Here is a 13,441-nt window from a genome sequence, read left to right as displayed (position 1 = left end):
AAAAAAAAAAAAAAAAATGCTAAGACTCACCGGAAGAAGCCAGAGAGCAGCCGGCACATCAGTCTGCAGTCAGGAGGCCTCCTTTAGAGTGCAGACATTATCTAACCTTCTCGTCACTGCCCTCAACAGCTAGGCACGATGGGACACACCTGCAGTTACAGCACTTAGGGGGCTGAGGCAGGAGGATCACTGGGAGCTTGAGAGGCCAGGCTGGACTACATAGTGAGCTCAGGGCCAGCCTGAACTATATGGGGAGACTCTCAAAAAAAGAAAAAGGAAGGAATGAAGGAAGGAAGGAAGGAAGGAAGGAAGGAAGGAAGGAAGGAGCTGCTGCCTTTCACTCTCCCCTCCCCCTCTACTTGGATGATGCTGAGATGTTAACATCTGCATCTCACTATTTGTTTTCCTTGTTCTTGCGGTCTCTGGTCCTGTGTTATTTTTCAGGGCCCCTAATGGGGATTACAGCACCGCCAGCTTACAGTCGGTGAAAGATGAGGTGTTCATTAACGTTTTTGACGAGGTGCTACATGATATCTTGGAGGTGAGTTCTCTAAGAAGAATGTCTCTAAGGAAGATGTACTCATCATCTCCTCAGTAGCAGTAGAGGACTCAGGCATATTTCTCCTAAATCTTTGGCACTTGACACGGATGCGTGGGGAAGTGGCATGGGGAAGCACCTGCTCTGCTCCAGGAACTGTACTGGATGTTTCCTACCCATTGCCATTTAATCCTAAAGTAGCCCTGCAGTGCAGTACAGGCTAGGGCTGCAGCTGACTGCTGAGAAAAGTGCTAGTAAGTGTCTGAACAGGATTCAGCTCGGTCTGTCTAACCTAAGTCTGCATGCTTTTAGCTAAAATTCTGCTGCTTTCTTGCTGCAAAATCAATTAAGTGTATGTCTGGAGTTCTCAAATAAGCTTTCTTACCCGCAAACATTTCCTTTAGGACGATCGGGAAAGAGGGAGTGGAATCCACACCCGGATTGAGAGACACTGGTTAGGATGTGTGAAGATTCCATTTAGCACCATATATTCCCAGGCGAGGGTAAGTGTCTGAAGCCAGTACTCCTTGGGAATGGAGAACAGCTCTGTGAACTAAGAGAAAATAGGTACAAAGCCCTTGGAATGAAAGCAGTCATGGGGCTGGGGAGATAGCTCAGTAGAATAATCGCTTGCCTGGCAAGCATAAGGGCCTGAGTTCAATCCCTGGTTCCAACCCCCAAAAAAGAAAGCAGTCATTACTGTGATCTCCCATGATATGCATGGGACTCATTAATTAAACATTAATGATTTAAGCACTAGAGTTAATGGCTAATATATTTTAAAGATTTCAGTGGAAGCGCAGGATAGATGACTGAATGTAACTGGAACAGGATAATCAAGACAGCTGACGGCCCAGCGAACCTGGTGTGTTCCATTAACACTTCATCAGGGCACTGTTTAAACATGGAAAACTGTTAGCACCCTATGTGCCGTGTGCAGATCCCTTCTGCATTAACGACTCTGCTGAAGGGGACTCCTTAGGATGACAGCTCTTGGAGGGCGGTAACTCTGATCTGGGAAAGTTAGAGATTCTGAATCTCGGGCTGGGGAGATGGATCAGTGGAATAAGCGCTTCCCTGGCAAGCGCAAGGGCCTGAGTTCAATCCCCAGTTCTGCAAAAACAAACAAAAAATCCAACAAAGATTCTCCCCAGTGTCCCAGTGCTAAAGCCACGGCACTGAAGACTCTGGCCACTGTGATGAGTGTAGGGAGAGAGGCTCCCTGGACCACAGCGTCTCCAGGAAAACCAAGAGCAAAAGTCCAGTCTGGGAGGCTTGGGATGGCTGGAGCCTCAAGGATCATCGGGAACTGCAATTCCTCCTGCACAAAGTGGTGTCACATGCACCAAAAGAAAATATATCTCCATCTTTGAATAGATTTTAAATGAAAAAAAAAAAAAAAAAAAGTAAGGAGCACTTCATTTACAAACCAGATGCCTACATGGCTGGCACTGCTGAAAGTCCCATTTGGAAGGGGACTCAGAAGTACTCACCCCAGACCTCTGGGACAGTGAATTGCCCACTTCTTGCCTTGGCAATGTCCAGGGCTCGCCCAAAGTTCTTCCTACCTGTGAGCAGGCTTTCTCCTTCCAGTGGCTCTGTCATGGGTTCTTCTTGGATGGTGCTATAATCTGTGAATTTCCTGCCTTTCCCGTTCACAGGGCCGGCTACAGTTTTCTGGAGCTACGTGTAACCAGGAGAATCCTGATGCCATAGTAATAATCTTTTGGGTACTTACTGCATACTCATATGAGGCTCTCATGGGTCACCTCAGTTAAGCCTCATAACATGACTGTTTTTATTGTCCCCATTTTATAAAGAGACAGAGCATAGCAAGGTTCCATAACTCACCCAAATCACAAGGGCTCACAGCACAGGTGGGACTCAGCTGTTACCAGCTTCTGTGAAGATCGGTTAAAGGAGAAATCAGCACTCAGCTCTGTGTGTATATGTGCTCTAGTGTTCCTCTGGAAAGCAGCTTCACTACATTTGTCCTCTAAAGAGTTTCATCTGATCCCCACGTCCCCGCTCTAAGTGTACACTGGGGAGCATCTGGCCATGTCTGCAGACATCCTTGATACATCCTGTGGGGTTTGCGCCTGGTGTCCTGCAGTGCACAGGACACCCCTCGAGTGCAAAGAGCAGCCTGCCCCCAAATAGCAACCGTACCTGGCTAGAGCTCTGCCTCAGATCCCTACATATCAGATACCTGAAGGCAGTGCATGTCCCCCTGTGTTACTTGCCTATTTTACAGAATAAATGTGCTCAGTTATTTCAACTGTAACTTTTTTAACTTGTCTCTTCTGTACCTGTTTGAGTTACTTTTCTCTCATTGCTGAGACAAAATACCTGATGTCCAAAGTTAAGAAAGGAAAGGCTTATTTAGTTTCATTTGTGGAGGTTTCAGCACATAGTCAGCTGTCTGCAAAGCAGGGTGGCCTGGTGAAGGACACGTGTTCAAGGCGGCAGAAGACCGCAACAGCAGCTAAAGCAGCAATGGAGATGCTAACCTCCTTCTACCTCACACTGTGTGCAGGTTGCCGCTCTCCTCTCGGGGCACGGCACTCAACACTCTCTCCTTTCCCTCCTCTTGCACAGGCTCAGGACATTTACAAAGTGAGGACCCTGTCCCCCTCTGAGTTACTTAGTGAAACTTCTAAACTCAAGTTGACACAATTAACCAACATTACAACACCCTGGAGTGTACACAGTTGCCCTAGGGCGTGTCCTCTACACCCCAGGATGCAGAACTGCTGAGTTATGTAGTTTAGCTCCTACACTTTTCAAATCTACACAGTGCATCAACCATTAGAGTACCCTACCACCTGACTGTGTTAGGTTTTGGTGCATTCCACTGATGTGAGGAAACAAACAAAAGTAGGCTTTCATAATTTGTCCCTAGATGACAATCCACTGGAATAAAAATTAGATGCTCTGGACAACTGTGCATTTAAAATTGCAACCCTGAAGAGTTTTGGTTGTACAAGACTAAAAATGCTCTGCCCTTTTGAGCTCTATGCGAGCTCCTTCTACACGGTGACTGGACAGCCATCCAGCCCATATCCAGGGAGCTTCTACTGGGCATTCACAACACCGCTGTGCGTCAGAGAAAGGTGATACAGAAGAAGGAGACGTATTTGCAGAGAACAGTTCTCTAGAATATGTCAAACAGGTACACAACCACGAAGCTGAGCCGAATGGCTACCGTAACAAATGAAAGAAGCAAACTCTATGGAGAGTAGGAGATAGGAAATTGGCGAAGCCTTTGACCCAAGCCTTAAAAACTGATTGAAATTCTGTAAGCAAAAGATGGCGCAGAACAGGAGTGGCCACCAGCCAGCATTCACAGAGCCCACGTCACACAGCAGCCACTGGTGTTTTGCATCTCTTAACTGGCTCACCACCACAGTCCTGTCTCCTTATAACATAAGCAAGGAAGCTGAGGCACATGGGGCTTAGGCCAGGAGGTGGACCCGAGAGGCCTGCACGGCCAGCACAGCCACAACTGAACATAAAACAAATCACAAAAGACAGACCCGTTCCTGCTGTGGTCCTGGGAGATGAGGCTGGAGAGATCGGGTGGGCTTTGAACATCAGCTGCACTACTGTCTATTTAATTCACTATATAAGGAGAAGTTGCCATTTGCTTTTGAAGCTGTGTTGGAAAATCTTCAGAATGTTTACTATGTCACCTCTTCTCCACAGATTGATGGAACATTTAAAATAGACATTCCCCCAGTTCTCCTGGGCTACTGTAAGGAGCGAAGCGTGACTGCTGAGCGAGGCCTTGATTCCGTCCGAAGCTTAAGCGAAGGCTCCTATCTCACGCTGTTCATTACCATCGAGCCGCAGCTGGTGCCAGGACAGCCCGTTCGGGAGAAGGTAACTTGCTTATATGCAGTCTGGATGGGTTGGCAAGGTGCAGCTGTCACCGCTGCACTCCACAGCGGGGCTCTTGCTCCAGTTTCCATTTCTTATTCCTCCAGTTTGGACTGCGTGTTAGTGAGGGGACACAGGTGTGGGTTTGTACTGCCACTGAGCCAGTGCTTAGGTCAGCTAGCAACCTAAACTTCTGGGCAAAGCGAGACAAATATAAACATGTTCTGCTTTTAGAATAATTTACTCAGTGTGAAGAAAATGAGAAATGACAAATGAGAAAATCAGATTCCTCTTTTCAGACTTACTGGCAAGCACACTGAAGTAGATTTCCATGTCTGGCCTCACATGTCTGGCTGGGCCCTTGTGATAAATCGATTCACAGGATCAAAAGGCCAGGTGACCTTCATGGGTTACCACTATTCATTTCCTTAGATAATCAATATGCACATAAATACGCCTTTAAATAGCTAGAAAGACTTCCATAACTTCCGCTTTGTAGCAGTTGTGCCCCCACCTTTAAATATTGGGAAATAAACTTTCTGAACGTGCAGCACTTGTACGGCTTTTATGTACGCTGCCTTTTTTGGATTTGGCAAAATAGTATTGATGGGGACCTCTTGCTGAGATGCAGATTAGTGCAGTGACAGCCACCGCCAAAATGGCTTGAGTCCTCACCCCTCGGCACTGTCAGGTGTGGGAGATACGGCCTCTCCTTTAATACCACAGATGTCTTGGTCAGTGGTTGAAGGTAAGACAGAGCTGACCAAGTGTCACGCGGGCAGCATGTGGCAGAGGTGAGACTTAAAGCTTCTGACTCCACACTGAGGACACACAACACGGATTACTGACATCCTGTATAGGGCAGGTATTGCTTAAGGGACTGGTGCTACAACAGCCTAGAAAGCAGGTGGGAGGTCCACACAGTGAGTATGACAAGGCTGTAAGCTGGTAACCGCCACACCACATAGCAGCGTCACCCATTGTCCTCTGGAGCTTTCCTTTGTAAGCAAGACTCAGATGGAGACCAAAAAAAAAAAAAGAAGGAACACATTCCCATTTCTTTTACAGCATTCCGATTTGGTTCATAGAAAAAAAAAAAAAGTACTATCATATCCCATTTGGAAGGTATTTGCAGGATATAAAAGGTTATTGGAAAAATAAATATAATGAAATTCAAATTTTTTTTTTTTTTTTTTTTTTTTTTTTTTTTTTTTTTTTTTGTCTTTTTCGAGACAAGCCCGCACTGTATCCCAGGCTGGCCTCCAGCTCCCATCAGCACTCCTGCCTCAGCCTCCCAAATGCAGGGATTACGGGCTGTGTTCGCTCTGCATAGCTCAAATGACTCTTATGTACTAGGGTTTGTCTCTAACACTAGGGTTCTCAAAACAAAACAAAAAACATTAGAATGTGCATGCAAATGTTTTCAGGAAGAGAACTAAGTATTTGGAGTGCTGTCTTCAAGTGTAAATCCAAGAAAAAGCCGGCAAGCATGTTCACAGAGAACACAGCCCCAGACCAAGGATGGTTCACTATTTCCGTGAATTCCAAACAAGAGAAAAGGCATGGCCAGTCCCCCATCAGGAGGCGAGCTCCCAAGTCGCGGGAGAGCAGTGTGTGAGAAGGTGGACGCCGGTGCCTGCTCCAGGGCTCCTTTGGAGAAGCCCCCAGGCGGGGCGCAGCCCCCAGAGGAGCGCCCTCCTCCCACAGCCCTGAACCAGCGCGCCGGCCTGCGGCGGCACAGCACTGCCCCGCTGTGGCCGCAGCAAGCACTTCCCGAAGACCTCTAGAGAGGGTTGGTTTTGGTTAGTTTGCTAGGAAAACCTGTTCATTATAGGCTAGCCACTGAGGCAGGAGGACTGATGGGAGCATGGGGCCAGCCCGGGATATTGACTGATATTCCAGACAACACCCAAAATATATAGTTCTCCTTCTGAAAATATTAAAATGGACATATTCTAAATTTTTTGAGAATCACAGCTTTAGTGATAAAGGCTAGTATATTAGAGCTGTTTCCATGTGCTGGAAACTCACAGCAGACTCACCTGCAGACTCTTCAAGAAAGGGAAGCTCTTGCCCTGAATTACTGCATCAGTCGGCCTTCCTTCCTGTAGCTGAGATGCAAACCTGACACACAACTTAGAGGAGGGAAGGTTTGCTTTTGCCTGTGGTTCTGGGAGGTGCCGTGTGTGGTTGGCTGGCCCCACGGCAGGAACACGACGGCAGAAGGGTGACGGAGCAGGGCTGCGCAGTCCTGGGGGCTGTGAGGCAGAGCAGGGAGCAGGAGCGAGAAAGGGGCAGACGCCAGCGAGGCCTCCACGACGCCCCGGTGCCCGGATGTGCTTCACTGACCCCCCGGCCGGCTCCCAAGTCAAGCTGGAAGTTAAGCGCAACTGTCACCACTGGGACCACAGTCTAGAGCTTTTTCACTAACAGAAACTTTCAGGATTAGCAGATTCAAGTTGTCCCTCTACCACTATCCCAAGCAGAATCATTCCATCTGATTTTTAAAAGGTTATTTACTAATGAAAAAGTTTCACCCGTCTTGGGCAACTCCTGAGCACTTCTTTGAACATCTGCTTGACATTGTCTTGGTTGAAAACAAAAATGCTTTAAACAGCTTTTTCTGTATCGGTAAAGTCCTCCTCTCATGGCTTTCACTTCTTCTTTCCTTCCTGGCCCGTGATAGCTGAGTGGCATGCTCACGAAGGTACCCGTGCTTGGCTCCGCAGTGCCCTGCTAGGCTTATTGCGAGTAGCCGCTCTTACCCACTGGCCCGGGGCGGGGGCGGGGTCTGGGCGTCCGTGTGACCTCGGCAGTGAACTAGAGGGGTCTGCGCTCCACGAAGACTGTCCCACTTCAGGTCGGGGTGCAGTTCAGAGGCAGAGGTCACACAGCGTGCCCCAGGCCCAGGGTTCAAACCCCAGCAGCCCCCCAAAATAAGAATGTCTTTGGCCTGCTTTGTTTGTGAGAACGAGTCTCAGCTGGCATGAATCTAAGACGTCATCAGTCTGAGTGTCACCTGCATCCTGGGAGTGACCCTCGCTCTTTCCAAAGCCAGGAAGCCTCTGAGCTGCTCACCAGAGTGTAGCTCTGAAAATTCTTTCAGTAGGTCAGGGCTGTCAGTGCAGCTGTTTGAAAGCAGGATGACCCTTTCCATTTTCTTTAAATGTTTACATTAACCTAGAGGTCAAACAATTGAGCCCAGTAAGAATCTTCCAAGTTTTGTGTTGAATGAAACCGTGAACTTGTCAGTTCCACCTACATCATGAACTGTCCAGATTCTGTCAGCGCTTCCTAAATCACCTGCACAGCTCTCTAGCCTTTGAGTTCCTGTCTCGCTCCTTAAAGAGCCACCTGGTGGCCTGAGCAAGTTTCCGCGACTATCAGTATTGATCCGGTGCCGGGGGCGCGGGCTCGAGGGGGCGAGGGCCGGCTCACACTCGGGCTCTGCCCCAGCATGCGCGGGCACAGCGTAGGATGCACCACCGAACACACAGGTCCACACAGCAGCACGGGCTGGCGCCTTCCACCTTGAGGGCCACGGGTCAGGGCCGGCTCGCGGGCTTCGCCATTCTTCCTGGACTCTGCTTCCAGCCGCCGCTCGTAGGTGTTCCCAGAGCACCCGCGCTTTTGCCAGTAGAATCGCCAGTCAGGTGCTCTAAGATCCCAAATGCCTAGCAGCGTTCCCCTCTAGACTAGAAATACCTTGAAGGGATCTTCCCCTCCCCTCCCCTCCTGTCCTGTCCCTTTTTTTATTTCTGAGGAGATTGTTTCAATGTATTTGGCATGCCTGGAATCTTTTCTTGTCTCTGCAGCCATTTCTCAAATACAGGAAGTCCCTGACCTACGAACATTCAAGTTGCAGAGTTGCGCAGGTACACTGTGTAGAACTTGCTTTGTCAGACATGGGAATGCATCTTCCAGAACAGAACTTTTCCTCAGTCAGAGACTTACTGTATTTGATGAATAAGTAGATGAATAAGTGCAGAAGAACATGGTTGACTCTAACTGGGTGCTCTTCCTTCAGTCTGTTTCATACTTTGCCATCTTTCTAAAGCTACTGTTAGGTCTGGCTGGACAATTCCACCCTAGGAATGTGTCACGCAGACCTCGTACCTCTGAGATGCTGGTTTCTGAGCACTCCTCCCCCGTAAGGCCAACACAGAAATACAGTCACATAAAAGTCTGTCGCTGGGGCTCATCCATCAGAATTACTATGCCATAGCTTAATTTTTACAGATTGTTATATTAATCCAAATAGTTTCCAGATGGCTGCTTGCCTGTTCACAGCTTTCTTTTTATCCTAAAGTGGAATGTACTTTGTGTTTAATGAGTCTGTCTAACTTTTAAATTATAAATATAACTAATTAAAGTTACAGGGACACCAGGTCAGGATGGTTTTATACAGAATCACTTAATCAGACTTCTCAAACCACGCCTCTAGCTCATGCAATCTGAACATGTTCTACTTTGTCTCCTGTAATCATATAAACTCTGTGAAGTGTTTCTTTTTGAAGTTTGATTCTCAGGAAGATGAAAAATTGCTTCAAGCTACAGAGAAGTTTCAAGCTGAGTGTGCCTTAAAGTTCCCAAATCGGCAGTGCTTTACGACAGTAATTGACCTAAGTGGGAAAACAGTCTTCATTACACGTTATCTTAAACCTTTAAACCCTCCTGAGGAGCTCCTGAATGCCTACCCCAGTAACCCACAGGCCATTGCGGTAAGTACTCTACTGCCAGGTGGTGCTGTTGCGAGAAGCATTTTAATCAGTACTTTGCCACTGTATCACATTCCACGATACTTAAGATACTAACCATACCAAGGACAGGAGTGGTGAAGCATGCTGGTTGGCCTTCCCGTTGATGTTGTCAGTACGTGAAGCCCACAGCTCCCAGCAGAGACGGCTCAGACCACGGTCCCCAGTCAGCGCTCATGCAGAACCATCGTGGCAGAGGGCTTGGCTGACAGCAGTTGCTCGCCTCATGGCAGCGGGCAGCAGAAGGGACCAGGGCCAGAGAGAAAGGAGCCAGGGGCTCAGTGGGGACCTCAGGGGGACGCCTCCTGTCGCAGCAGACACTCCCCAATGTGAGGTCTACTCCCCAAGGTGGGTCTCCAGCCAACCAAGCTGACAACTCAACTCACTGTCACAGAGCATAATGACAGAACCTTCCTGTTGCCGTAAGGCAGCTTTCTTCAGAAAAGCCTGGATGTACCAGGCAGAATAACAATCCATAGCTCGCCTTTGCAGTGAACAATGGCTGAAGGTTTACTCTACCCCTGGCATTTCATTGGGTATTGAAAAATTAACATATGGAAAATACTCTGCATTTCAAAATGTTTAAGATAAACATGTTTTTGTTTTGCATGCTCACTAGTTCTTGGTAAGATTCAAACTAAGGCCTCTAACTTCAGAATTCATATACTCTCTACTATATCAGAATGACTACTTGGCTAGGCATAGTAGTGCACACCTGTAATCCTAGCACTCAGAAGACTGAGGCAAGCACATCGCCACGAGTTCAAGACCAGCCTGGGCTACATAGTGAGTTTAAGACCAGCTGCACCTACATAGCAAGACCCTGTGTGTCAAAACAAATAACCAAAGAATAACTATTTGGTGTACACTTAATGCTAGAAGCATCACCAAATTCAAACTAATCTAAATTTATTTCAACCATTCATAGTAGCATTGTCAGCATGGAGACCTTCACCCCAAGGGGTTCTCTACTCAGCCATCTTTATGGTTTATGTCTAGTTGTGCCCCTAAAGCCTCATGCAGTCATGGGACGGCTTCTGGAGTTTGTGATTGATTATTTTGGGTGTGGATGCTACACCCAACCTGGGGCAGGTCATTTGCATTACAGTGTAAGGAGGGGAGAGAGGCCAGCTAGCTGCCTGAGCTGCTGCCATTCCCTTTGCTCTCTGCTCTTTGCCGCTGCCATGAAAGGTTGCTTTCTGCCCTGTGCCACCCTACCTTAGAGCCAGCTGAGTAGGGACTGAAACCTCCAGTAGGTGTGACCTAAATAAACCTTTCCTTCCCTAATTTTGAGTGTCAGGTATTTGTCCCACCAACAAGAGAAGAGTAACTCAGTCAGCCATTAAATGCACTCATACAAAGGACAGGCCAAATAGCTCAGCAGCTTAAAGCACAAGCAGGCAGATGCAGGGGCCTGGGGTTCGATCCCTAGGCCTGCCATGCCAGCCCTGCCCCTGGGGCACACTGAGACAGTGCACTGAGATAGCGATTGAGCCTGGGCGTGGTGACACGCGCCTGTAATCCCAGCACTTGGGAAGCTGTAAATAGGAGAATCACTACTAGTCTGATCTAGTAGTGAGACCCTGAATACCCTGTGAACCCTTCCCTAAACTACAAAAATAAATAAACAAATAAATAAATTCACTCACACCACTCACCATTCACTGCCTTTGGAGCACCATACCCATCAAACTCCCAGAACCAGAAGCCAGGGGAGGTTGGGTTTTTTTCAAGTAAGTATTGTGACCCATAACTTTTTAGAGAGAGGGTCTTCCAGCTAATGTCATTAATGTAGTGACTGGGAAACAGGATGATATTTTTTTAAACCCTATGTTTACATTTTATTTTTAAAACTATTTTTATAGAAAATCATAAGAGTGTCTGTGCTCCCTACATCACAGATGTACAGAAAACCTTGCCCAGTACAGAGTACTTGCAAGGAACAAAACAGTCTAAAAGCCCTGCTAAAATAGAAGTAAAAAAAGAGAAAAGCAGCAAACAAGCCAGATCCCACAGAGTGAGAAGCTGAGGCCATGCCTGCTGACACCACTAACTGGGGCTGGGTTTCGGGGACCCCAGGCAGAGGGAGGTGGGAAACACGCTGGCAGAGGCAGAGAGCGAACGCCAGAGAGCTGATGCGACCAGTGGATCAGTGGGTGGGTGAGGAATGGCTCTGCTCTGCAGGGGGCTGGAGCTGCCTCAGTCCTCACTCCTGGTGGAGAAGAGAAAAAAGTTTTTCCTGAGAATTCCTAGTCACTGACCTGCTTTTATTCACATGTGAGGATGGAATTCATACTGTCTGTATGACTCAAAAAACTTCAACCAAAAGTCTAGTTGAAAGCAAGCCACTGTCAAAAGCAAGCCTAGGGGCCGGGGAGATGGCTCAGTAGAATAAGCATTGCCTGGCAAGCACAAGGGCCTGAGTTCAATCCCCAGTTCTGCCAAAAAAAAATTAATAAATACATAAAGATTTACTAAAAGCAAGCCTAGATCCTTCTAGAAGAAAGGCATGTAATCTCAGCCACAAAACCATTCGATATAGGAAGTTCCAGTGACATGTGTACACTGAGTGTCAGGATAGAAAGAAGTCACCCCACAGCAAGTGAGAGTTGACAGGAAGAACAAACTGAAGAACCTGGCTGCGAAGACTGCAGAGAGAATTATGGCCGGGGACAGCAGCACACACCCGTAAATGCAGCACTCTGGGAGCTGAGACAGAAGATCACCTGGAGCTCAGGCAAGCCAGGCACACGTCGTGAGTTCTAGGCCAGTCTGAACCACCAAGTGGCCTAGGCAAAAACACAACAAGCCAGGAATTAACAGGCATAGAATATTAAAAAGCTATGTTTAATAAGCTTATGAAATCTGCAGAATTGTAAGTGTACTTGAGCAGTACACTATCAAAACTGAGAGGCAGATCTTTTGAAGTATCACACACATCAGACATGTAATATTTATAACTAGAAATTAAACAGGCCGACTGAAACATTACACAGTTAAATACAGAGTTACATTACACACACTGCAATACAAGGAATTAGCAAATTGGAATACACATGCAAAGAAATTGCCTGGAATGCAGAGAGATAGGAAAAAGTGGAGGCAAAAATAAAGTAAAAAGAGACGCTAGGTATGGTGGCACACGTCTGTAACCCCAGCACCTGGGAGGCTGAGGGAGGAAAATCGCTTTGAGTTCAAGGCCAGCTTGGCTACAAAATGAGTTCAAGGCCAGCCTGAGCTGCATAACCAAAGCCTGTCTCAGAAAAAAGGGGAAGTGGGAGGGGGCATAAAGGAACGGCTAGAGGTGGTGGGCACGCAGGGAGGAGACGCAAATGGTGTAAGATGGAGCAGGGCAGCACTCAAGGAGACTAAGCAGGGAAGCCCCCGGATTTAATGGGAGGTAGCAAACGTCTGATTCAGGAAGCCAAATAAATCCTAAGTAAAAGAAACACAAAGATGTCATGATCTAAACATTCCACAGAAAACAAGGATGATTTTAAAAGCCACTAGAGAGAAAAAAGCAAATTTTCTACAAAAGAAGTGGTTAGGGAAACAGACTCACCAATGGCAGAGATAAACGCTCTCTTCAGTAGACTGCAAGAAAATAGCTGTCAGCCAGTGAGACGGCCTTCGCCGCACATGCTGGAAGAACTCCCAGCCAATCATCTTATTAAAGGAAGGGCATATGTACAAAGGAAGGCTCTCAGAGGATAATGCTCAACCTGACACAGAATACTAAGTAAAGAAAAAGGAAAAGCTGTGAAAACTCAGTGAGTACTCTCTTCATAGTAATAATAACAAATTGGATAAAAGATCAAGAAAAAACAAAATCTCTAAAGAACGCATAGACTTCAGACAAAATTGATGAGATTAATGTCTTTGATGTTTTTCAAGATGAGGGCAAAGGAATTAATCTCTAGATTAACCATTTAAAAGAATGAAAGTACTAAGTATAACTGCAACTAGGAGAACAAAGACAACGACATGGCATGAGAGAGAGGAGAAAAGATATGAAAAGCAAAGCTAGAGTAGAGGGTAGAAGCAACAGAAGTGCTATCACAGCCAAAAGAAGGAGGCTGCGCTCTCCAGGGGGCACGAAGGTGGTCAGATTTTAAAAAGTTTCTAGTAGAACTTGACGAGCTCATTCTAATATAACACTGAAAAAAGCCAAATACAGCCAGGCCTGCCCTGAAGCATAAGGCCCAGCAGAAAGTCTCACCGCAACGTTATTCCAAACCACAACACTCAGCCACATTCAGGTGAAGTG

The 13,441-nt window shown here is 47.0% G+C and overlaps 1 protein-coding gene across 3 annotated transcripts in view; it reads left to right on the top strand.

Moving 5' to 3' along the window:
• The window catches only part of Cc2d2a (coiled-coil and C2 domain containing 2A), a 123,905-nt gene that overhangs the window by 88,503 nt on the left and 21,961 nt on the right, over window positions 1-13,441 (top strand). For all 3 annotated transcript variants that reach the window (XM_023699587.1, XM_023699596.1, XM_004624556.2), the window contains 4 exons: window positions 445-541; window positions 943-1,041; window positions 4,244-4,420; window positions 8,935-9,138. In XM_023699587.1, coding sequence (XP_023555355.1) covers window positions 445-541; window positions 943-1,041; window positions 4,244-4,420; window positions 8,935-9,138 — 577 coding nt within the window. The remainder of the gene's footprint in view (window positions 1-444; window positions 542-942; window positions 1,042-4,243; window positions 4,421-8,934; window positions 9,139-13,441) is intronic.

The sequence above is a fragment of the Octodon degus genome, unplaced genomic scaffold (genome assembly GCF_000260255.1).
Source record: "Octodon degus isolate 3935 unplaced genomic scaffold, OctDeg1.0 scaffold00006, whole genome shotgun sequence".
Classification (NCBI taxonomy): domain Eukaryota; kingdom Metazoa; phylum Chordata; class Mammalia; order Rodentia; family Octodontidae; genus Octodon; species Octodon degus.
This window is presented reverse-complemented; position numbering and strand designations above follow the sequence as displayed.